The 25,361-nt window shown below is 40.6% G+C and overlaps 2 protein-coding genes across 3 annotated transcripts; both read left to right on the top strand.

Moving 5' to 3' along the window:
* Nucleotides 1-288: 288 nt before the first annotated feature.
* On the top strand, nt 289-11,842 carry HSPA14 (heat shock protein family A (Hsp70) member 14). Of its 2 annotated transcripts, none has more exons than XR_001331669.2 (14): nt 289-391; nt 486-566; nt 669-751; nt 1,799-1,847; nt 2,652-2,745; nt 2,871-2,961; nt 4,032-4,136; nt 4,719-4,880; nt 5,247-5,402; nt 6,627-6,729; nt 8,253-8,465; nt 8,900-9,024; nt 9,899-9,969; nt 11,208-11,273. XR_001331669.2 is itself a non-coding variant. In XM_005526041.2 (14 exons), the coding sequence occupies exons 1-14, from the start codon at nt 335-337 to the stop codon at nt 11,284-11,286; spliced, it is 1,518 nt and encodes a 505-aa protein (XP_005526098.1). In that variant the 5' UTR covers nt 289-334; the 3' UTR covers nt 11,287-11,842. The 2 variants fall into 2 exon arrangements, 1 of the variants encoding a protein (XP_005526098.1); XM_005526041.2 differs by having other exon boundaries at nt 8,851-9,024; nt 11,208-11,842.
* Nucleotides 11,843-12,879: 1,037 nt separating this feature from the next.
* On the top strand, nt 12,880-25,337 carry SUV39H2 (SUV39H2 histone lysine methyltransferase). Its single transcript, XM_005526040.3, has 6 exons — nt 12,880-12,928; nt 13,937-14,082; nt 15,040-15,711; nt 17,654-17,800; nt 19,349-19,478; nt 20,835-25,337. Exons 1-6 carry the CDS (start codon nt 12,910-12,912, stop codon nt 20,942-20,944), a joined length of 1,224 nt encoding a protein of 407 aa, XP_005526097.1. The 5' UTR covers nt 12,880-12,909; the 3' UTR covers nt 20,945-25,337.
* The last annotated feature ends 24 nt before the right edge of the window (nt 25,338-25,361 follow it).

Here is a 25,361-nt window from a genome sequence, read left to right as displayed (position 1 = left end):
GGCGCCACTGCCATAAACCACACGCGCGCTTGCTGCTTTCTCCACTTTAACCTCGATTTTCTATTTTAATTTCTCTAATTCCCGCACTTTAACTCCTATTTTCTCGTCGCCCGGGCGTCCCGGGTTAAACGAATCCTCACGGGCCCGCCTCTTCCTCAGCGCCGCTTCCCGCCAAAACCCGCGCGCCTCGCGCGCACAGTCTGCCCCCGTTACTATGCGCGATGACGCCCCTCGCTCTGCTTTTTCTCATTGGCTCTCCCGCCGGTGACGGCACGGCGCGGCGCGGGATTGGCTGGGAGCGGGCCGCGCGGAGCACGTCGGGGCGGGAGTGGCAATGGCGGCCATTGGGGTGCACCTGGGCGCCACCTGTGCCTGCGCCGCCGTGTACAAGGTGAGCTCTGGGCCCGCTCCCCGAGGCCCAGGAGCTCCCCGGGGCGGTGAAGCCTTACAGGCTCACGGCTGTGCCTCTCTCTTTCTCTCCCCAGGATGGCCGCGCCGACGTGGTCGCCAACGACGCCGGGGACCGGGTCACTCCCGCGGTCGTGGCGTTCTCGGAGAGCGAGGAGGTGAGGCTGCCCCTCTGCGGGGTGGTGTGGGGAGGAGGAAGGGAGGGGGCTCTGTCTGTTACTCAGCTTTTCCTTTTTTATTTTCATTTATTTTCCATTCAGGTTGTTGGTTTAGCTGCGAAGCAAAGTAGGATAAGAAATATTTCAAACACTGTAGTGAAAGTAAAGCAGATTCTTGGACGAAGGTAAGAGAACGGGCGTGAAAGAGGCGGTGAGAAATTTTTCTCATTTAAAGCTGGTTTAACGTCTTAGCACTAATACTGAAAACATCTCTTTAAAAAGTAATTTTGTTATCATAGAGTCACTGAATGGTTTTGTTTGGAGGGGATTTTAATGATCACCTCCCTTCCAACGCTCTGCCATGGGCGGGAACACCTTCCCCAAGACCAGGTTGGTACCACGAGCTTCTTAGCCTGTATTTTCTTCCAGCAGCAAAGATATGCTTCTGAAAATAGAAGAGAAGAAACATTTTGTTTTAGGTCTGAACTTGTCTGTGAAAATCAAGTTGTGAAATATAGCAAGAAGTTGCATATGTGTTTTTCATACATATTTAAGTTTCTTAACTATGATTTCTTGTCACCTGATTGCTTTCCTGTGTGTAAAAGCCTCTGTGGTTTTGTTTGCGTGAAACTTTGTGTTGCTTTTATTGTAATAGTGAAACTGTTGATTAGTGCCTGTTGTGATTCCTGTTAGTAGAGCTGTGGTAATTTGCACTTGCAATTGCTCTTCCTAATTGCACTGCCAATCACAGTGACAGTAGAACTAAACCTCTTGAGTTGAAGTTAACATCAGAGATGTGACAAAACTTTTTAGGGATGATCCAGCTGTGTGTTACAGCCCTTTCATGGACAGGAGGTGACAAGATATTGCCCATTCTGGTGTATTTCTCAGCACTTCTCAGATGCAGAACTTCACTGAAATCCTTTATTATGTTCATGAGGGATAGCAGGTTAAAACAATGTGTTGGGTTTTGATTTTCCTTTTCCATAAGTAGCAGGTGTTTTTTCAACCATAAGTTTTGGTAAAGGAGAATGAAAGGTGACATCAGTTATGACATCAGTTAACTGGTTTTTCTTCTACTCTGTAAATGTAACTGTAGAGTGAAAACAGCAACTTCAGTTCAAATATAGCTTGATGTGTTGGAGGTGTTAAAAAATATATCAGCAAGATGCACTTATCTAATTAACCTTGAACATGTGATTAATTTTGTTATTTTGAATCTTTATGGGCAGCTCTGGTGACCCTCAGGCAAAGAAATATATTGCAGAAAGCAAATGCTCTGTGAGTATGATGATTTGTATAATTTTATGCTTTCCTTGGCATTGTTTGGACCCCACACCATGTTCGTGTTCTGTAGTGATCAGCTCTCACCATATGATGTCCCTTTGCTGCTGTGTGGAATGTTTCTGTTTTTAGCCAGTACATAACCATGTTCTGGGGTCTGCCAGCATGATATAGTTAGTTCCAACAGAATTTTTTTTTGTCTCTTGGCCATTCTCCGAAGGGATGGATCCTGATATATTTAGGTAGTAGCATTGTGGTTTTTCTTAGAGCTGGTGGAAGATACTCAAGTTGCAGCACCTTGTGATTAACATCTTTAACCAGTTGCTTTAATCTCAGTATTTAATTTGCACAATACTCTCCTTGTTGCTAGAAAATTTTGTAGAACAGGAGAAAATTATCCTTGGAATTATATTCAAAATGAAAGAATGAAGTTTTCCCTGGGTTTTGACTGTTCATGTTGGTGTGATTTTAGAAATAGCTTGGGTTTTTCTTATGGAATATAACCAGGAGTGTACTTTTTTTCTAAATATTGCTTTTGTACTCAGGAAAACTTAATAGAAAGGGAAAGTCTAGACTCTTTAAGTTCTTAAATGTCCCTGTTGTGTCTGTCATATGCTACAGGTCTTTTTGTGATCTTTGTTAAGCATCTTGAAAGCATTTATTCCCTTGTAGTAGAATACTAATGCAGAGAGTGTTTACACAGCCCAGTGCTTTTTACTTTAAACAGAGCCTAAATTAAACATTACTTTTTGTTATTAACCAAATTACTGTCTAACAGAGGTATGTTGGTTTTGCTTACAGATAATTGAGAAGAATGGAAAACTTCAGTATGAAATAGATAACAAACTTATTAACCCAGAAGATGTGGCAAAACTAATTTTCAGTAAAATGAAAGGTATATAATAATTAAATTCATAACATGCTTTAGCTTTTTAAGCTGTCCTTTTATTTTTAAGATGTCATACATTTTTTTTATTTTTTTGCTTTTACTCACCATGCTCTGCCTGTGTTTCTAAACAGAGACTGCCCAGTCTGCACTGGGTTCAGATGTGAATGACGTTGTTGTCACTGTGCCATTTGATTTTGGAGAGAATCAGAAAAATGCCCTTGGGTAAGAGCATTGAGATTTTTCTGTTATTTTATGGGCCTAAAACAGAGAGGCTGGAAGATCAGCAGTGGGAATTCTGCTGCTGGACTTCAACTTGTGACTGTCAGTCAAGATATTGGCATGTTATTTAAACTGGGAAAATACAAAAGCAAGAGATTAAATCCTGAGTTGAGAAACATTTAATGGAATTTGCTGATGTGACCAAAAAGAAATTCTGAATCACTGAAGTGAGAGGAAGTTTTAATTGCATCAAGGATAGAACCTCATTTCAGATCAGAATCTTCAGTGACCCCTTTGAAATGCAAATAGTTTCTCACCCTCCTCCATAATTTCCCCTCCCTGCCCTTCATACTCCCCAAAGTGCTGCTGCATGACGTCTTGAGGTCTGCTTTGTCAGAAAACAGATACGGAAGACATACCAGTTTTCTACTTGGAAATTCTGTTTGGAAACACTTTGCTCTAACAGTTCCTCAGTAGGAAAACCTAAGCATGCTTAAAGCTGAGCATAAATGGCAGCCCTTACATTTAAATGCCATGAAAGAAGTACAGCACGCCTAAAAGTTGGTCAGAAAACAGCAAGCTGGGGATTTGCAGTGTCTGTGAAACCTTCTATTGCTCTGGTATAACTTCAAACTGGTGGAAACAAGATATGGGGTGTTCCCAGGGTTACTAAAGTTTTAAGAAAGCATGTAAGTTAAATGTTGCAAGTGAGGCACGGTGAATTAATTTTGTTACCTGTTGAAATAATGTATCAAGGAGTTTTAATACCACACCTGAAGATAAGTTAGCAAGCTTGATTGTTGCAGGTTGTTGCAAGGTATTTCCCTGTTTTTATGGACTATGTAGTCTGATAGACCAGTGTTTTCTTTGACAATGAGAACACTGCACATCCATTTGAAGAACACAGTAGCAACTGACCTTCTTGGTTCTCTTCCAGTCACTCAGTCTTGTTAATGCTATGCTATAAACAAGGTCTGATTAGATGGCACATGTAGTTCAGGTGAAATCTTAATAATGTGTGACTGCAATGAGATCATTAAAGTAAAATGAAATGCTGTTATGGCTCATTGCAGGGAAGCAGCTGCAGCTGCTGGGTTCAATGTTATGAGATTAATTCATGAACCATCTGCAGCTCTCCTTGCTTATGGAATTGGCCAAGATTCACCCACTGGGAAAAGGTAAAATTCTAATGTTTTACTTCTTTTTAAACTGCTGTACTTAAATCCAAAGAAATCTTAAAATGAGGGAATGCTGTGTTGCCTTAGCATGAGGCTTGTTTTGCTTTTTTCTCTCAATCAGGACAATAAGCATTTAGAAGTTGTAATTTTGTAGTGCAGTAAATACCTTTGTTTTGGTGTTTCTATTTTGAGAATTGCCTTTAAAGATTTGTCCCCAGTTTCCAACTTTCTGTTTAATAAGCTGGTTGGCTTAAAAAAAATAGCATTCCTTTTTAAACATATTTTGGCATAGCTAGCTTTAATTGTGGGAGATGGGATCATTTTACATGGGCTGGAAGAACTAAAGCAGAGCTCCTGCAGAATGCAGTAGGTGCATTCTGGTTATCATTATGAATATACAGATAATTCACTTTCAAAATAGCAAAGACTGCCGTCAGTTTGAACTCTTTTGCTCTTCTTGTTTGGTATTTCTTTACCATTCTCATTTACTTCTTGTCTGATTAAAACCTTCAATACATGGTGGTTATCTTTTGACAATGTGTCAAAATTAATGCTACTTTCAATATTCTTTTAATGTGGTAGCAACGTGCTGGTTTATAAACTGGGTGGAACTTCACTTTCTATCACAATCATAGAAGTAAACAGTGGAATATATCGTGTACTCGCTACAAATACAGATGACAGCATTGGTGGAGTTTGCTTCACAGAAGCTCTAGCACAACACTTAGCTTCTGAATTTCAGAGGTAAGATTTGAATTCCAAGCATGTTGCTGTTAGGACAGGATCTTACTTAAAAAAACCAACAATCTAGTAGAATGTCTGGGAGTGAAATGGTTCAAGTAAAGACGATGCTGAAGGAGCAGTCAGTTGTTTGGGGGGAGTTGGAAGACTGGAAAGTGCCTGAGTTGGGGTGGATGTTGCCTGAGGTTGGTGTTGAACTATAAGGGCTCAGCTGTGGACTCTGCTGTGTCGATATGTGTGCAAACTTTCAGTAGTGGCATTGTAGTTAATACTAAAATGGTCAAGAGCTCTAACCTGTTTTTCCTTTCAGGAAAGAGGTCAAATTCCCACTTCTTTAAACTGGTATCCTCTTTTTTTTTTTAAATACAGGTCTTGTAAGCATGATATTAGAGGAAATCACAGAGCCATGATGAAGTTAATGAACAGTGCTGATATTGCAAAACACTCTTTATCAACCCTGGGAAGTGCAAACTGTTTTGTAGATTCATTGTATGATGGATTGGATTTTGATTGCAATGTATCCAGGTAAGGCAGATCTTGAAGCTACTGAAATCTTTCTAGTTGGTATCATGGATGTTCATCCAGTAAGCTTTGCTTCCTGGTGGTGTTTATTTTAGGGAAGGAGGTAAGATAAAAGGCAGATTTGCTGTTTCGTGTTGATGGTGTGTTATGCTGCAATGTGTAGTGGTCAGGGCAGTCACACTAACAGTGTTGCCCTGATGGTTACAAAATGAAGTGCAAAAAAGCACAAGGAGACTGCATCTTCAGAGTCGGGTTTTTGATGGGTGGGGAGTAGATACTGTAGTGAATCGAGGTGGCTGTTTCCTTCCCCATAATGCTTTTGTTGTTGTGTTTTCCTTAAAGAAAATGTGACTCATGGACTCTTCATCTAAATGAGATCCAGAATGGTAGGAGTCCTGGAAGTCTTGATGTTGCCTCTCAGAGCTGAAGTAGAAAGATATTTTCTGTCTTTTTGTTCCTACTGCTGTGTCCTGCTAAGTCTCTTTCCCTTGGGATGCTCTCTTACTGAGATTTTTAGCTCACTTTGCTTGCTCTTCCAGGCAGCAGCAGCTTTAGCAAAATGAAACAGACTTTTCCATTCCAAAACTCCAGCAGTTGAAGCTGCTCAAGTAAGGCACAGCATGTTTGAAAGTTTGAGAAGCAATACTGTATAACTGGGGTCGGCTCCTTTTGAATCAGGATGCCAGTTGCAGACTTTGATTTGTTGTATTTCTACAGAGTAGAACTTTGCTTGCAAGCTTGAAAGAGACAAAAGCAAGCACAAGTTTGTTTTTTAATTTGCTTAATCTACTCCCTGTGTGAAAATCCGGACACAGCTTGATTTGCCTCTAAAAATTGAGTCCTTGTATCCATTTTAAACATCATGAAGCAGCTCCAGGATTTTTATTTTTTTTTTTTTTGGCATGAGTCAGGACAGCAATACTGGTGTTGTCAAGACTACAATACTTTTTTTTTTTTCTGTAGAGTACAGTGAAGAATGAATGTGCATATATGTAGGTGTTGTTGATGGAACTAATAGCACAGATTCTTCCACAACAACAAATTGTTGTTGTTCACTGTGGTGTTCTTCACTTGAAGATTAATGATGGAAAAGATGATTTTTTAAAAATCCCTTAGTAGCAGCTGGAGAACTAAAGTATATTCCATAAATTATTGTTCTTCTACTTCAGGTATTTGTCTCTAATGGATGACATGATCTTTTTTGAATGTTTTATTTTTCTCTTTTAGGGCCAGGTTTGAACTTATCTGTTCTTCACTTTTTAGTAAATGTGTAGAAGCAATTAAAAAGCTCTTGAAGCAAGTTGGATTTACAGCAGATGATATTAATAAGGTAATAATAGAAATAATTTGCCTGTAGGACACTTCCACATGAACAATGCTTATGGGCCCTGTTTTCCTTGCAGATTGAGATTATTTCATTATATATTTAAGCAATTTTGACTGAAATCCAACAAAATCTATAGATTCAGGATCTTTAGAACTGCTGTATTTGTTTTCATTTCAGGTATTTGAAGTTAAGCATAAGGTAGAGTCCCATTCAATTGTGTGTTTTTACTGCTGCGTATTGAGTGGGTGGGGAGGATTTGTCTCCATTTGGTGTGTTGTTGTAACTCTGCCCAAGTTCCAGCTGAGGAGCACCTTCCTTAAGTTCAGTCTGTGGGCTTCGTTCTGCCTTCATTGAGCTGTGGACAGGGTTTGCTGACACTTCTGAAGAAAGGCAAAGTTTTGACTTACAGTTGAAGAAATCACTAAGTGTCCACTTGGTGCATGTGCTTCTTGCTGGCTTAAAAACCACATGAGGTGCCAGACCAGAGAGTGCTTTAATCCCAAAGATGATGAGCAAGGCAGCAGATATTAGACCTCTCTTGCCTTGATGTAAGAGAGGAAATTCATCTCACCCCCTTTGTAGTTGTGCTTGGCAAATGGTGCTGCAGTCATTGCTGGTGGAATTGGCCCATCAGGTCTGCAGCTAAAGCTGCCTGGTGCTTTCAGTGACACTTGATGTTGTTTTGGACTCTTATTACTCAGTCTTAACTCTTATCTTTCAGACTATATTTGTTTGCTATGTCACATCTCAGTTTCTCAGATTGATAATGAAGTATGCCAGGCCACTGTTCAAAGAATGGCTTTTGTTTTCTGGTGGCAGTGGTTTTTAGGTGGTCTTTAAGGCTCTCATGCTTCAATGCTTTGGATGGAGAGCTGTGGGACACTTTAGATGTAAAAAGAAATAACTTCAAAGTTGTAAACTAGGTTTATGTTTTACATGAGGAAAAGTGGCAGTTAGCTTTGTGTCCCAACCTGGCTGATTTCAACAAAGTCACTGTAGTAAGACATGGATTTATGGATTGCTCCTTCCTGCCGGTGCATGATGGGTGAGTGGCAAGCAGCACAAGTTACACCATGGGGAAATTTTAGATTCCAGGAAAGGAATGTGTAGTATGATGGAAATCAGATGCTGAATTAAGGGCCTACAGAGTCTGTGGAATATGTATCTGGAGGAAAGATCCTGAGCAGCCTGTTGTAACTGTGCCTGTTCTGGTCAGGAGGTTGGACTAGATTACCTCTGGAAGTCCCTTTCAGCCTGATGTTCTTTTTGTGATGAATTTTTCAATTTTCAAAGTGTTACTTTATCTAAGTGATTCTTGCTGTAAGAGAAAAGATGCATAAAAACCTATTTCCTTTAATTTCAAAAGCAAAAGTATTAGAAGTCAACCAAAAATTACATAATGTTTTAGTTCAACAACTGCAGATGATAAAATATCCCAGAGCAGTTTGTATTTCTGCACTGCAGGGTGTGACCTGTTTTATTTCACAGGGTAAAGATTTGATATTACTCTGTTGATGTGTTTCCAGGTAGTTCTTTGTGGTGGGTCTGCTCGAATCCCAAAGCTACAGCAGCTGATCAAAGATATTTTCCCAACTGTGGAATTACTGAATTCAATTCCTCCAGATGAAGTTATTCCCATTGGTGCAGCCATAGAGGCAGGAATTCTGCTAGGGAAAGAGAATACCTTGTTGGAAGAAGATGCACTCATTGAGTGTTCTGCCAAAGATATTCTTCTTAAGGTAAGACTAAATTTAGAATATTAGAATTTTTTTCCACTGCAATGAATATATAGCATTATTATGTGTGATTGATGTTAGAAAAACAGCATTGTTTTATTTTTACTTCTACAGATTTGCTATGGATCATTAGTATATGGTAACTTAGGTTTATTGATAAAAAATTGACAGGAAGAACTGATTTTAAGGGGAGATAGACTGTATCATTCCTATAATAGCTGGACTTCCCATTTTTAGGAATGCCAGGGTTTTTTACTTGCTGTGATGGTAAATGTGACAGGGAATGAAGCTTGGATTTCTTTTCTTGTGGAGCATTGTTGTAACACTTCCAGCTCAGTGAAGCACTTAAAGAAAAACATGAACTGTATTCTTTTTTATTTTCTTTAAGGGAGTAGACGAGTCAGGGGCTGACAAATTCACAGTGCTATTTCCATCAGGGACACCCCTGCCAGCTCGAAGGCAGCACACCCTGCATGCTCCTGGAAATATTTCCTCTGTGTGCCTGGAGCTGTATGAGTCATTGGGGAAGAGTCCCATGAGCGAAGAAGAGAAATTTGCACAGGTGAGTATGTGCACATTCCTGTGCACTTTAACAGCAGCCACCTGGAAATCAGTTGGATCTGGGGAAAAAAAATGGAAACCAATTCCACCAATACCAAAACTTTTTTTAGAAAATTACAATGACATTCATCTCTTTGGTATTGGTCTTTTAAATATTCTTCTGGATATGCAAAATATTGAACTACCTTGTAAAGAAACTGAAGTTTCCCTTTTGAATTCCTAAATGGCTGACAGGGTTTGACACTTGGCACTACTGTAATAAGATCACCTGGGATGAGAGATTTTTACCAGTTATTCCAGTAGTGCACAGATCCTTGAACATTTTAAAAATATAGCTGATTAAGAAATGGCATACCCAATGTGTTGATTACTTTTTGATCTTCCTAGATTGGACAGGATCTTTGATCTTTCTAGATTAGATAGATATTAAATATTGAATTTTATTTATTACAGTGGTAAGATGAAATCAAGTGGGAGTTTAAAATTGTTTGTTAGGAGTTAACCAAGAGAGAAAACAGCTTTTTTGAAACAGTTATGATGTGCTTTCCTTGGAAAGTACTGGGGAAGGGGCAGATGTGTCTGAAATTGATGGAATATTTAAGATTGTTATTCCAGCTTAATTCTGCCCAAATATCTTTAAAGGAGATAGGGAAGGCGTGTTACCTAATAATTTCAGTACTGATTCTAAAGGATACTGTGGGAGTGATAGGTACTTGCTATCTCAGGGATAGATTCTGAGCCAAACCACAAAAACAATAGTGCAAATAGCTAAAATGCATGAATTTTCGCATCTTAGCTGTTGTGTCACTTACCTTGAACTGCACAAGAACTTGAAGAATCTATTATAATCAAGCTTTTTTTTTTTTTTTTAATAGATTGTACTCCAGGATCTAGATAAAAAGGAGGATGGACTACATGATATACTAACTGTTCTCACTATGAAAAGGTACCCAAAACACTTGTTGTTCTGCCGTTTACCCTGCTATGTCACACTTCTGACAAGCAGTCTTTGCTCCTGTTACAGAGTATTTAAATGTTTTTGAGAAATTTCAGCATTTCATTGTCTGTGGAGTCCTAGCAGGGGTAGATTCTGTAGAAATGTGGGGTTTTCTGCAGTACCTTTGGTGCTGTCATTGTTAGATTCTTAAAGAAACAAAGCTTAATACGATTGTGTAGATTATTTTTAGCAACTTCTGAGCCATTGATCAGTTTAACCATGCTTGAGAGCAGTCAGGGTCTCAGACCTCCTGTGGAAGTGGGTTGGGTAGTTTTGCTGAACGCCCACACCCTTGGGAAAAAGTGAAGGAGATTTTGTGTTTTTTAGATACAAAGGATTGTAGAATTTACAGTGACTGTCCTTTCAGAGGCAGAGGTGTTAAGCAGAGAAACAGTGCCATAGGGAATTTCTGCTTGTGATTTTTGCTTCAAAATAGTTCCTTTAAATATGTTAGCTATCAGGTGTATTAATGCCTGTTAATAGAATTCACCTGAAATGCCTTGTTTGTCATACAGAGATTTATACTGAGCATTGATAAGGAAAACATTTTGGGGATTGTTCTTTTTGGCAACTCTGTCATGCAGAAAAAGAACATTATTTGGAAGGAGGTTTAACTAATATTTAGGTGAAAAAGGGAGAGGAAGTTTAGTAGAGAACATCTGTTTGTACCTAAATATTTTGTGTGACTGTATGCCTAGCTGAAGTAGGACTCAATATTGTTTCTTAGTTCTTGGATTTTTACAATTAAGTTTTTCCTTGTTGAAGGAGATACTTGGAATTTAAAGCCTACTTGAACTTCAAAAGTCAAGTTCTCCTGCTATGACAAGACATGTTTATTAATCCATTGCTGTCACTCAGGTCTCACAAGGAATATTTTGAATAATATTACCACACATACAAAATTAATTCAATTACAATATTTAAATGTGTTCCTAGTTCTATTACAGCATATGTCGAGAAGATAGATGCTTTAAGGTCAAGAAGTGCATATTAATTATACTAAATTAAACTTAATTTCATAAACCAATTTCATCTGTGTTGAAGTAAGTTTGTCCCTGGATATTTTGATGCTGACCTATCATCCTTTCATCTGTGTGAAGACTATTGTTTATCCTCTTTGGCACATGCAGTAACATAGTAAGTGTTGTGTTGAGATAATCCTAAACGTAACTCTCTCTTTTATCTAGGGATGGGTCCTTGCATGTTACCTGCACGGATCAAGATACTGGAAAGTGTGAAATCATCACTGTTGAAGTGGCATCATAGTCCATTTTGGAAGGCAACATTTTTCTGACTTTATTTTTTTCTCTTACTGGCTTTTCTGCCAAAGAAGTGACTCTATGTGATGTCTCTCATGATTCTTAGAGGACTGTAATAAACTAAAGTAAAATGCCACCAAATTAATTTTCCACCAAGTCTGTTTAGAGTGTGGTGCAAAACATTAGTCAAGACATGTGAACAGCAGATTATTGAAATATCAGCACTTGATTTACAAAATGTAAAGCACAAATGCTTGTACCTGTGGTTCAGCAACAAGCATATTACATAATTTGAAGATTTTTCCTTGACTAATCAGGTCTTGTACCTATTCAGCCAGTGCATCTGTGGCTTTACTAGTATAGCTCTGAAAGGTGAGAGCGAGACTGGTGAAAATCCACTCTTTGGTAATTATACTGGAATCCTGTGTCATCTTGATATTGCCCAAAACCGTGAAGGTGGAGCCCATTTGTCCTGGCCTCTTGAGAAGGCAATTTTATTTTAATTTTTTTTTTTCATTTGTAAAATGGTTTTGTCATATTACCTAAAAAATGTAAGAGTTAAGTGTGCTTATTTATATATTATTAAAAAATACATTTTTTATGCAGAACCTGGCAATCTCCATTCTGTGTGGCACTGTTTTAAATCTGTTGTCATACATTTGTCTAAGCTGGCAGGTTTTTTCAGTACCAAGATGGAGCAGGCAAGTGTGGTTATGGAATATGAAGAATATGAACAGCCTAAAGTGCAGTTGAGGGACAATAGTTCAATGCTTACAACAGTGCGTTACCTTGTAAAATACTGGAAGTGTCACAGAAGAACCTCAAAAATTAAGAGAACATAGAGTGTGTTCATCAAATGCTGTCTCAGTTTGAAGAGGGTTGTATTACATTACCTGGGATTTGAAGCAAACTTCAAAACCTCTTCAAGAACTGCCTGGAAGGCGCCTTCCTGTCTGTGGTTGCCTGGGAGAAAGAGCCCAACAGCATGAGAGGTTGTTCACTCCTAAGCTGTGACAAGAGAGGTTTGGGTTGGACAGTGGGGAGGATTTCTTCACATTAAAGGTAATTAGCCATTGGAATGGGCTGCCTAGGGAAGTGGTGAAGTCGCTGTCCCTGGAGGTGTTTAATTAAGGAAAGAAAGCTTGGATGTGGCACTCGGTGCCATGGTCTGGTTGACATGGTGGCGTTTGCTTATAGGTTGGACTTGATCTCAGAGGCCTTTTCTAAACTAATCGGTTCTGTGATTCTGTCAAAGCTACATTAATAGTAAACACCTCATCTGAGGAGTGAGGTGTGATGACGGTGTAACTTTTTATTTTTTTATTTTTTTTCCTAAGAAGCGTCGGGACCATCTCTGAGGTTCTTTTCAGTTCTGTAGCTCAGGGGGCCTGGGAAAGAAGCTGCTTCGCGCTTCCCCCGCCTGCCCCAGGCACTTTAGAGCTGTAAGAACAAAAGCGAAATGGCTTTAAATCCGTCCCGCTCCCGCTTCCCGGGCCCGTCCCGCCGGGGGCCCCTCACGCTAGAGGCGGGAAAGCGGAGGGCGGGCGGAGCCGCGCGCGCGCTGGACCCAGCTCCGCCCCCTTCCGGCGGGGGGCGGAGTCGGCGCGGCCCGACCGCGGCCCCCCCCAACATGGAGGGCTGGCGAGGAGGTGAGGGGAGAGTGGGCTGGGGACTGGGCCGCCCGGGGCTCTGCTGTCCCCCGGGGCCCTGCTCTCCCCCGGGCGCTGGGGGGTCGGGACGGCCGGGGTTGGGAGGACGGGCGGGGAGGCTCCCGCTCGCTGTCTGCGGTGGAAGCCGCTGCTGGTTCCTGTAGCCCGGTTCTGTCAGAACCGTTCCCACCGCCCCTGCCCACACACCCCCGGCGGGGCGGGGAGGGAAGGGCTGGGGGGTCCTGCCCGCTGCCCCAGGGGAGCTGTGGGAGGAGGGCGGGAGGTGCCTGGGATAACCTGGAACGGGGATGGGACGCGGCGAGAGGCGCTGGATCCCGGCGCGGCCGCGGGAAAGGCGCCGCCGCTCCCTCCCGAGCTCTGAACGGCCGGGACGGGAGAGCCCCGCGGAGCCCCGGGGGGAGGCGGGCACGGCCCTGCAGCGGTGGCTGCCGCTCTGGACTTCATCCAGCCCTTTGATCCCCGTGTTTCCCGGGCGCTGGCGCCCTGCGCAGTGCCTCGTCCCTCTAAATCCGCCTGGCTGACAGGGCACTCGCGATCCTTCTGCATGAGGGCTGTGGGTCTCTGTCTCCTCCTCCAGTCACCATGGTTGCAGCGCGAGTGCTCAGTTGCGCTTGACTACAGAAATTTGGCGGTCTTGTTAAAGAATGGAGGTTTGCTGCTCGCCGTATTTCAGTAATGCGATGCCGTAATTGTAGAAAAACTGCTCGGTTCTTAGTTTTTCTTTCACCTGTGGAAGTCTCTGCCCTACAAAATATTTGTTGTTCTTTATAAGTGTACGTACCGTGCAGAGTAAAGGTGCAGGGAGGGAATCATTAACGTGTTTCACTTGACCCGTTAGAGACGGGTTGAGTTGGAGACGCTGCAGTTGTGCAAGAGACTCGTGGACTGCTGTCACAAATGGTATTGTGGGGACTCTGGGATGAGGCATAATGATTTCAATTTAGCTGAGACATTAAATAGGATTCTTTACCAATTTTCTTATTGTAGCCTGGTATGTGCCATGTCTAGCTTCACTTGAGACCCTCCAAGAATTATGTAGGAAGGAAAATCTCACATGTAAATCCATTGGAATCACCAACAGGAGTCTAAAGAGTTATGAGGTGGAATATTTGTGTGACTACAAGGTAGAAGAGGTAAGAGAAACACAGACCAATTTGATCACTCTTTCAGCTGAAATTTGGAAGCAAGCCAAAGGTAGTTTTGCTCATAATATAAAGCAGCAGGCAGTGAGGACAAAGCTTTTGCTGACATCAAATTAAATATATTTTAAACTTTGAACTGTAAACAGAAAGTGGTATAAACTGCTACTTTCAGTATGTGAAAGGAAGATCTTTTCCTGAAATTACAGATATGTTAGAATATGAAATGTTTCATCTTTGTGTAACTGATGCTGATGCTTTAGGGTGATAGCTAAGTATGAATTATGATGCCTCTCCTTTATTTGCAGACAGCCATGTGTATTTCTCTCTTGATTGTTTTAGTCTGTTTGATAAAGAATTAGGGCCATGTGCTGCAGATGGATTTCTGTGAAATTCAGTCTCGGGATTTGTCCTTGTTACAGTTATTTGTCCTTTTTTAATAAGTGTAAAATGTATGCTGCTTCATTGTAAATACAATATTACATGTATCAAATTAATTACTGTTCTGGGACAATGGTTGATATGACCAGTAGTGGGTTTTAGACTTTTTTTTTGCTAAATTTTGGATTTATTTTTTTTGTTCTGTATGTGATACGACTGCATTCTGCTTGTGCATACGAGTCATACAGCGAGTTAGCATAACTTACCACCTGCCTTGACAAACTAGCCTCCTCCTCCTACAGGTATGCGTTAGCAATTAGAGTTCATCCCAACTTTTGATTTCTTTGCCTCTAGAGAGTCTGCAAAGTTGTGCTATAAGTTAATTTGCAAACAAAAAACTGATTTTTCTCTTTCTCCCCATTTTTTTTTTTTTTATGGGGACATCAAGGCCTTCTGCCCTGTGTGCTGATCCTTAACTCCAGAGCTCTTGTGTTTGTCTGTGTTCTCTGTGATGCTGGATTTCAGCAGCAAAAACTCTGGCTAAATCTGTATCTGTTTCTGTATTTCAAGGGCAAAGCATACTATCTTGTGAAATGGAAAGGATGGCCAGAATCTTCAAATACTTGGGAACCTCGGAAACATCTGAACTGCCCTCTGCTTATTCAGAACTTTCTTAGAGACAAGAATGAATACTTGTCTCGGGGGAGAGAAGGCAAAGCAATGAAAGTGAGAAACCATGTTAAAACTTTGAAACCTGCAGTTGCAGATTATATCGTAAAGAAGGCTAAACAAAGAATAGCTCTGCAGAGGTGGAAAGAAGAACTCAACAGGAAGAAGAATCACAAAGCAATGATTCTGGTAGAAAACACCGTGGATCTTGAAGGCCCTCCTGTAGACTTCTACTATATCAATGAATATAAACCTGCTCCAGGAATAAATGTGCTCAATGGAATAACAACTGGCTGTGAATGTGCTGACTGCCCTGCTGAGAAGTGCTGTCCAAAAGAGGCTGGGTTTATTTTAGCTTACAATAAACGTAAGAAATTGAAAATCCAGCCTGGCTTGCCCATCTATGAATGCAATTCATATTGTAGGTGTGGGCCTGACTGCCCGAATAGGATTGTACAGAAAGGGACCCCGTATTCTCTCTGCATCTTCAGAACCAACAATGGCCGTGGCTGGGGAGTAAAAACCCTCCAGAGAATTAAAACCAACAGTTTTGTGATGGAGTATGTTGGAGAGGTGGGTATGTATTTATCTCATATAGGTGAATTACATACAATCAAGGAAATGTTAGAGAAAATCTTAATGAGCTTTCTCTCAGTTTTAACATTTCTTGACTTCTTCACCCAGAGGGTGGTCAGACACTGGAACAGGCTCTCCAGGCAGGTGATCACAGCAACAAGGCTGACAGAGTTCATGGGGTGTTTGGACAATACTCAGGCACATGGTGTGATTCCTGGGGAGGGCCAGGACTTGGTGATCCTTGTGGGACTCTTCCAGCTCAGGATATTCTGTGATTCTAGTATTTATTAGATCAGTCTGCTTTTGAGTAGACAGATAAAAGAACATTCTAGTCAACAGCAAAATTATGTTGTCTAGAACGTTCCTTCATTCCAGAGCAGTAGTAAAAGGTCAAAAGTAAAGAGAATATTTATCTCATATGGTGCTAAAGAATTATTTTAGATACATGCCCTAATAGTGTTTCTAAAGGCAAGTCCTAAATTTCTTTCATGCAATCATATTCTTCATTCTTTTCTGGTTATCTTTTTGGTGGTTTTTGGCATTCCCAAAGCACAGTTGTTATGAAGTTCCCTGCACAGTCTGTCAGTTCCTTTTCTGTTTTGTCTGAACTTCTAAGGTAGTATTTCCAAGCATATTTACTACTTTTGATTAACAGCAAGGATAAGACTCATAGTTATCTGTTTATTATCTGTTTATCTGTTATCGCCCCCCGTTACCTATTTATTCAATCTCATACTTTTTCAAAAAGAACTATTTTGTTATAAAATACAGACCATGAGTTACTCTTGAGATTTTGTATTGCCCTGTGTTTGTGTGGTTCAGCCTCTGCTCTGAGCTGCACCAGCAGTTCCTGGCAGCCTCTCTGTTCTGCTCTTTGCTCTTTTACTGTGTTGCGTTCCTACCACAAATCTGCCTTCCTACTATGTTGATACAAAGTATTTCCTTTTGTCCCTTTGTATAATGTTTATGGTCTTAAGTAGACTTCCTCCATGCTTCCTGCCCCAAAGCTTCTTACTTACTATATTCATCCATTTCCTTTAAATATACAAAAGGTCAGACATCCCAAATATCTCTGTTAATGCGGAAAGGTGATTAGGTAATTTCATTGCTTAAAGGAAAGAATGTGTATTTACCATTTCACCTGATTCTACTTAATATCTACTGCTGAGTTCTCAAACCACATTTGTCAGATTTTAGAGGGATTTGTTGTCCAATTCCATCATATTTTGTGTCTCTCTTGCTGCCAAATTATGATTTATTTGCTGAATCTGCACAACAGGATGTGTTTAATGTGACAGGCTGCAGGTGAAGTTGTTTAAGCTGTTTCATCTGTTGACAGTGACACACTCACCTAATCGAATAGATTGAGCTCTGTGATGTCTGTCTGAGCTGCCATGAATAGGGTCTTTCATTGCAGTCAAAAATAGCAGGAAGAGATGCTTCTGGGAAGAGAGGAAATGAATATCAGGCTGTAAATGTGGCTCGGTTTTAAAGACTAATACCTGTTGATCATCCGTGCAAAGGGAAAAGGTTGAATCTTGGTTTTATGTGAAGTAAAGGAGGCTTTCCAGGGTCTAATGGAAAAGTGTGTATATAGAAACTTCAGGTAAAAACAGTTGATTGTATTGTCATCATCAAAACTATTAATAGAGGGTGCTGATATGTTTTTTTTTTCAGAGACAAGGTACTGCTGTGCATCAGCTGTAGACAAATTGCATCCAGAGAAGCCTCAGTCAATAATAATTAGTTCAGCTGTATGTACTCTTATGTATTCTTCATTCATTAGATGGAATGCTATTTCAACATCAGAAACTTATTGTGGTATTTTTTACTAAGCATTTTTCTAACTTGATTGTGATTTTTGTTTTGATTTAGTAATGGTTAATAATATGATGCAGGTTTCTTTTTTCCTTTCTTTTTTATTTATTTTTTTTTTTAGGTGATTACAAGTGAGGAAGCAGAGAAGCGAGGCCAGCTCTATGACAACCAGGGAAATACATACTTGTTTGATTTGGACTATGACTCAGATGAATTTACAGTAGATGCAGCTCGATACGGAAATGTGTCCCACTTTGTGAACCACAGTGTAAGACCTTGTTTTGTATACTAAGGATTTGGAGAATTATCCTAATTGTGCTAGAAATGTCTTCTATTGTAAACATTTCCTTACTGTATTCATAGTTTTTCTGGAGTAATTTTCTTCATGCCAGCACAGTGCAGTTAATCAGATGATGTAATAAATAGAAGAGAATACTTGACTTTACTTGGATTGAGACTACCTACAAAAATCTGGAGGAGAGATGCTGCCTGAAGTGGACACGCTATAGGAGTTTTCGCTGAATCAGCTGGTTCTAGACTACCAAAATAGGGTTGGTTGATCAGGGTGTGTTTTTTCTGTGTACCTGAAATACTTAACATGTGACAGGTCCTCAGTAAAATTAGCCAGGAGTCAGAGATGGCAGGAACTGATGTTATTTTGTAGCTGGACAGGATGGAATGTTACTCTGAATTTCATCCTGCAAACATGGTAGAGGAAAAAGAGAAAATTCCTGTGCTTTCTTAGGTGTCTACAGGGGAGAAATACAATTTTTCCTCCTAATCTAAACTTGCCAGAGAACTCAAAAGTAAATTTTAACAAGCAGTTTTTGTAGTGTTTTGTTCAAGTTCAACTGAAATACCTAAAGCAAGAAGGCTGAGCTTCATTTTGTAAGGATTTCTGAACTAAAAATTATTATTTCTTACTGATCCAGTGTTTGTGATGTATGCAGTCAGTATTCTAAAAGTACAGAAAATTCATGTCTTCAGGTTTGTGAGATGATGATAGTTGTATTTCATGCAGGCTTGCCAGGGAGAAGGATGAAGAATTTTAGATACTGACAGTTGCTCTTCATTTTTGCAAATGGGAGTGAAGTGTTCTCAGTCTTTAGTGTAACGTTAAATGTCTGTAACTTCACTTCTGATTCTTTAATGTGTGATATATTTCACTGTTACAGAACAAAAAAGCATGCAGAATTTGACAGTCTCAGGGACTAGTGACTTCTGACACTTAATCCAGAGAAAATGAGGAAGTGGTTTCTTGTTCCAGCTTAGTGACCTTCCCTCCTCCTAGCACCCAGACCATGGCAGGGAATTCAGAAGCCAAGCAGGTTTGCAGTTTACAGTAGAAATTCATTCATAGTATGAAGATGTTATCTCTGGCCTGGAAGCAATGCTTAAACATCAGTACAGAGTAGTGAGTTTGTGGGGCTTGAAACAATAGGTTGTTTTTTGTTTTCTTTCAACTTTAATGCTTTTTATGAGTTTTGTTGGTACATACTAGCCTCTGAAGGTAGCTCTAATTATTGTCACCATTTTTGTTGTCACCTTTGAAGGTGCCATTTTTTTTGTAGGTTGTTGCATATTAGTGTAATCTGCACATTGTGCAAAGGTTGCCTTCCTGGAAGGACTTGAATCTGATCTATGAATGTTCTCCTGGAGGATTATTTCAATTTGTTGATTTCAGAAGATAACTTAATTGCAAACTTCTGGCACTGAACCCATTCTTTCTTTGCTATGACCTTGGTGTACTTAAACACTTCATTGAATTTAAATGTTAATTTTTCTAAAGAGAAACTGCATTAATTTTTGCTTACAGTGTGATCCAAATCTTCAAGTCTTCAACGTGTTTATTGATAACCTCGACTTGCGTCTTCCTCGAATAGCACTGTTCTCTACCCGAACCATCAAGGCTGGAGAAGAGCTCACCTTTGACTATCAGATGAAAGGTTTGCACATTTTAACATGGTTCCTGTGGGAGTTTTGGGGGGTGGGTTTTACTGCGGCCTGAATGATGGTAGCTTTTCAGCTCAGGCACAGCTTTTTATAACACAGCTCTGGCTTTCCGAACAGTCATTGCTCATGACACGTGGTGCAGAGAAGAGCACACCCAGAAACTTTAGCCTGCATCTCTTGTACATTGCCTCCCTCAGTGCTCCTAGCACATCAGGGATTGTGGCTGGATTGTCTGGTGGAGCAAATTATTTTGAAGCTTTGTCCCAGGAATGCTCAAAGGAATGGTCAGGCTGCCCTTAAAGAGAGGTTTCCTTTATTCAAGTTGGCATTTCAGGTAAACTACTTTCTAGGTAGTCTGCTAGTGATAGTTACTAAGATAGATACTAAGGCAGTTGTAGCAGATCGGCAGCATGAGGCACCGTAGGTTTGTCTTTGAGTCCTGGTGTGTGTAGGCCTCAGTTGTCAGATGTAAGTCCTATGGAACAGCTGTTTCAGCTGGGATAGAGTTAATTTCTTCTCAGCTGGTACAGTGCTGTGTTTTAGATTCAGTATGAGAAAAATGTTGATAACTCACTGATGTTTTGATTGTTGCTATGTGGTGTTTTTCTTAAGTTGAGGACTTGTGTCTCATGCTTTACCAGTGAGGAGGTGCTCAAAAAAATGTAAAAAAAAAAAAAGCTGGGAGGGAGCATGGACAGATGAACTGGTCAAAGGGATATTCCATGCCGGAGAATGTCATGCCCAGTTCAGAGTTCAGGGATGGCCTCTGGGCATCAATGAGCCATAGCAATTGTATGTGTATCACTCATGTTTGTTTTTTTTTCTTTTACTACTACTACTAATAATAAAATCAGTGTCAGCATAATCAGAATATTATAATTATTACAATATTTTACTGTTTAAATTATTAAACTGTTCTTAACTTACAAGTTTTACTTTTGGTTCTCCTCCCTGCTCCACTGGGGTGGAAGTGAGCGAGTGTCTTCATGGTGTTTCATTGCCAGCTGGGCTTAAACCATGACACTGCCAAATTGATCTTGAATCTTAAAACTCCTCTTTCTCTCTGTTTGTGACACTGGTATTGAAGGTCCTTGAAGGCCAGCTGCACTCTCAACTGATCTATATGGATATCTGGGGGGACAAAACTTGAGCCTGAGTTTTGGATTCTGATGTGTATGCCGAGTGTTATACAAGTATCTGTAACATGGGTGTAAGTAGAATCTGAGCACAGCTTCACACACAGCTCTTTGAACTGGGCTCTTAGAAGGCCTTTAGAGGCTGTTTGAATACTCAGCATGATCTTGGTCTGTATTTTAGATCTTCCTTACTTGTGTTCATCTGTTTTGCAGGTTCAATAGATCTGACTTCAGACTCTGCTGAAGGTCTTAGCCCATCCAAAAAGAGGATCAGAACTGTCTGTAAATGTGGAGCTGTGTGTTGCAGAGGTTATCTCAATTGAGTTCGGGTATCCAAAGTCACAAATATTTTGTTCTTTTTTTAACGTGTTTTAAGAAGACTCTTCTTTCACACATATGTTCAAGTATTCTTACATCTAAATAAGGATGGTGAAAACAAGGTACTGTGTTTGTAATTGAAGTGGCATTGGCCAAAGAAAGAGATTGTAGTGTTTCAAGCCAATACAAAACTGATAACGGGGATTAAAATGTCATTTTTCTAGAGCAGTTGTTTAGGAAACCGTAAAATGTATGCAAAGAAAACTCAAAAATGTACCTTGATTTGAATATTCCTAGAACCATAGAATAAGTCAGATTGGAAGGGACCCTCAAGGGTCATTGTGTCCAACTCTTAGTCCTGCGCAGGACATCCCCAAGAATGTCCCCACACCCTGTGCCTGAGAGCATTGTCCAAACACTTCTTGAACTCTGCCAGGCTCGGTTCTGTGACCTGGTGCACTGGGGAGCCTGTTCCCAGTGCCCAGCCACCCTCTGGGTGAAGAACCTTTTCCTAATATCTAATATAAATCCCCTTTGGCTCAGCTTCAGGCTGTTTCCTCAAGTCCTGTCACTACTTATCAGAGTGAACAGGTCGGTACCTGCCCCTCTGCTTCCCCTTGTGAGGATGTTGAAGAGCTCAATGAAGTCTCCCCTCAGTCTCATCTTCTTCAGGCTGAACAGACCAAGTGACCTCAGCTGCTCCTCATAAGGTTTCCCCTCAGACCCATCACCATTCTCGTGGCCTCCTTTGGGTGCTCTCTAATGGTTCAATGTCTTTTTTTTTTTACGCTGTGGTGCCCAAAACTGCCCCCAGCTCTTGAGATGAGGCAACCCCAGTGCAGAGGAGAGCAGGACAGTCCCCTCCCTTGTCCAGCTGCCGATGCTGTGCCTGATGTCCCCAGGACAGGGTTGGCTCTCCTGGCTGCCAGGGCACTGATGGCTCCTGTTCATTGTCACAGACATTCGAGTGTGGGCTTTCAGCCATAGGCCTTCAGGAGCTGATTCCACTGGGATCAAGTGATGCTATGTGTTTTCTGTACCTTGAGAAGTAAGGGGACATTTGATTTGAATTCTGAGTTGACAGTTCTTTTGCTTTTATGTTATAAAAAGAAAAGCTTGAAGATCTTAGCAATAACATTTATGGCACCAGGGTTAGGGATTAAGGAGAGCCAGTGTGTAAATAAAGGTTCACAGGAATGCAAATTGTAAAATGTCCATGGAACTCCATGCAACGGAAGTAATTGCAGAAAGAAAATTAGAGAGGCCAAAGGTCAATTAAAACTTAACCTGGCCACTTCTTTAAAAGATAGTAAAAAATATTTTTGTAAATACATTAATAGCAAAAGAAGGGGCAAGGAAAACCTCCATTCTTTATTGGACACCGTGGGGGAATATGATTACCAAAGATGAGGAAAGGGCTAAGGTACTTAACACCTTCCTTGCCTCAGGGTTCAACATTAAGACAGTTGATCTGTCCTCAGGACAACTGGCCTCCTGAGCTGTAGACGGGGATAGGGAGTAGAATTGTCCCCCTGTAATCCAGGAGGAAGCGGTTAGAGACCTACTGAGTCACTTAGATGCTCATAAGTGCATGACACCAGATGGGATCCATCCTAGGGTGATGAGGGAGCTGGTAGATGCCACTCCAAGCCACTCCATCATTTACCTGGAGAACAGGAGGCTCAGGGCTGACTTTATCTCTCTCTCCAACTCTGACAGGAGGGTATAGCCAGGTGAGGGTCAGTCTCCCAGCAAAACAGCAAGAGGACAAGGAGACATAGTCTCACGCTGTGCTAGGGGTGGGGGTAGTTAGGTTGGACATAAGGAAAAATTTCTTCACAGAATCGGTGATTGGACGTTGGAAGGGGCTGCTCAGAGAGGAGCATCCTGAAGGTGTTTAGAAAAGCATGGATGTGGCACGCAGTGCCATGGTCTGGTTGACAAAGTGGTGTTCGGTCATAGGTTGGACATGATGATCTCAAAAGCCTTTTCCAGCCTAATTGTTTCTGTAACTGGAATTAACAGACCCCAAGTGTAGAACTTGAACTTTGTAGCTGATGTTATGTAGAAGGTTTTCAGTTGTTATGCTCTGATTTTTAGTTAGGATTCTATAGGAGGACTGCAGTTTCACAGAGCATTTGTAAATATGGAATTGTCAGAAGTAACATTCACTGCTTATTTTCATTGCAGAAATTTGGCAGTCATGGCTGAAACAAGTTGCTGGCTACAGTTTGGAAATAGATAGCAAAAGGTTAAGGAGAGTAGCCCTTTGTCTAACAAGGCCAATGCATTGTGGAGATATGCTCTGTTATCTCTTAGAGCCCTGCAAAAGAGCCCTGGCATTAATGTATATTCACAAGTCGTTTTGATTAAATTTTTACATACTGTGTCTTTTTTTACCTAGTGACAGACTTCTAAGATACTAGGCCTGTATTTTCTGGTTGCAAAAATGTTAACTTCAGTGAAGTTAGACTAGGGGTGAGTATACCCATTTGCTGTAGACATTTGTAAGATGTTCTTGAATGTAAAGGCTGAGAAATATGCTGTTCTTCAGCTGCCTGAGTCATCTTTTCTTTTTTCCTTATCATCTTAAAGTTGTCTCAATCTATTCATAACATAGGCTAAGTTTTGCTTGGCTTCAGAACCACTGAAGAGCAGGTGAGGTGGGTGATGAGTGGATTTACAGCCAAGGTCCGTGCTCTTGCGATGATCCACGTGTTTTTTTCTCATGGATTCAAAGCTTGTGAAACATGCAGATTGCTTACCAGTCATGTAAATGTTGACAGGGTCAGGCAGAGTAATGTTGCTCCATAAATGGATGCTCCATGGCTGGATGCTGGCTATGTATTATAGGTCAGCTAGTTACCTTTATAAGGTGCACAGCTGTTGGCTCAGGTGAATGAAGTCAAGTACCCAGCATGTAACTGTTTACTTAATTTGTTAGAAAATGCCTTAAATTTCATGGTAATTACTAGCACTTCAAAATGAGCATTTCGAGGTTGTTCCTTAAGAAGCACAGTTGCATTTGTACTGAAGATCTGTCTCTTTCATAGCAAATGACATTTTATATGCTACTAGCCAGAATCAGTTTTACACTTTTGGTGAAGAGCATGGGCCACTGGAAATGCTGTGTGAATTTTGTAATCTACCATACAGAGATACATGTTGAAACAGAGACTTTATATTCTTTAAGGAATAGGAGAAAGTTTGCTTAGATTTAAAAGTATTTGATGCGATCAGGCTCACCTGTATCCACAGTTGATATATGCTGAATCTTGTCAGTTTTTAACATGCCATATCTCTAATAATTTTTTTTTATTTTATTTAAAGTTTTAAGTGGAATGTGGAGCTTTAATGTCAGCAAACTCTAGATGATCTTGCATCATTTGGAGTCATTAGTACTTTCTCTTGCATGTAGCTCAAATGAGCAGTGCATTCCATGTGGATGGAATCTGCAGTCTCCAGCTCCTTAATCCGCTGCAGCCTGTGCTGTCCCTGCAGGATGGAGCAGCTGCGGCAAGAGATGGATTCCTTCCTTCAGCCTTGCCTGTGCCAGGGGCACAGGGCTGGCCCCAGGCTCTGTCTCTCCCCATGCCCAGTTTGATTTAAATATTGCAAGTAGATGCATTTTAGAAGGTTGCAGTTGTACTGGGGTGCAGTGTCTGCCTTTTCCAAAGGCAGAGAATGTTATCACCAGCACTGGAATAACGCTGCTGTTTGTTAAGGATATGTGTGTTATCTTCTGCCATAAATAAAGAACCATTAATTTACGTTCTGGGAGGTAGCGGTATTTTTTATTTATTTGAAGGAAATCCATGGATCCAGTTTCCAACATAAGAGCCTTGAACAGTATTTTATATTTATATATTCACAGTGTATTTGGATTGCAGTTATTGAATTAGCTTAATGGGACACTGTGTTACTTTTAAACATAAATTGGTTACTCATAAATTGGTTTTATGAGTTTGGCAGAAAATTGCCAGACTGAAAATGGAGAAAAAGCTGTTTTCAATTTCATAGGGAAGCTAAACCAGCCCAGCTTCTCCTTTATTTTGCTTTGTGGTCTGTTGGCACCCTCATGGTTACCAGTTCAGTCATGTGTATGCACTTCTTGGAGGCTGGTGACCTGTGACCTGTCCTCCAGCTGTTCTTTTTTTGTTTGGTTTTATTTTTATTTTTTGGTAGCAAAACTAAAGCTGCAAGATCACCTGTAAGAAAAGCTATTTCTATTTATTTAATCTCCAAGTTAAGTCAATACTTTGGTTATTTTAATGTATGTTTTAGGAACTGTATTAGAATATGCAGTTTGTAAGCTCAGGAATTTTCTTTTCATACTGTGTCATCTCTAGTATTGCTATCTTCCTATAGTTTTTGATAAAATAAATTAAATTTAGTTTTTCTCTTGTTGTTGTCATTTTTAAA

This window comes from Pseudopodoces humilis, chromosome 5 (genome assembly GCF_049639895.1).
Source record: "Pseudopodoces humilis isolate 2021_Gansu_Grassland_sample_001 chromosome 5, ASM4963989v1, whole genome shotgun sequence".
Lineage (NCBI taxonomy): Eukaryota > Metazoa > Chordata > Aves > Passeriformes > Paridae > Pseudopodoces > Pseudopodoces humilis.
This window is presented reverse-complemented; position numbering and strand designations above follow the sequence as displayed.

Excerpts from the sequence above, each read along its gene's own strand:
- HSPA14 (XM_005526041.2), top strand. The coding sequence starts at position 335 with ATGGCGGCCATTGGGGTGCACCTGGGCGCCACCTGTGCCTGCGCCGCC. Across the intron at positions 2,746-2,870 it reads AATTTTCAGTAAAATGAAAG|AGACTGCCCAGTCTGCACTG; the intron begins GTATATAATAAT and ends GTTTCTAAACAG. Across the intron at positions 9,025-9,898 it reads AAGAAGAGAAATTTGCACAG|ATTGTACTCCAGGATCTAGA; the intron begins GTGAGTATGTGC and ends TTTTTTTAATAG.
- SUV39H2 (XM_005526040.3), top strand. Across the intron at positions 15,712-17,653 it reads TGATGGAGTATGTTGGAGAG|GTGATTACAAGTGAGGAAGC; the intron begins GTGGGTATGTAT and ends TTTTTTTTTTAG. Across the intron at positions 19,479-20,834 it reads CTTTGACTATCAGATGAAAG|GTTCAATAGATCTGACTTCA; the intron begins GTTTGCACATTT and ends TCTGTTTTGCAG.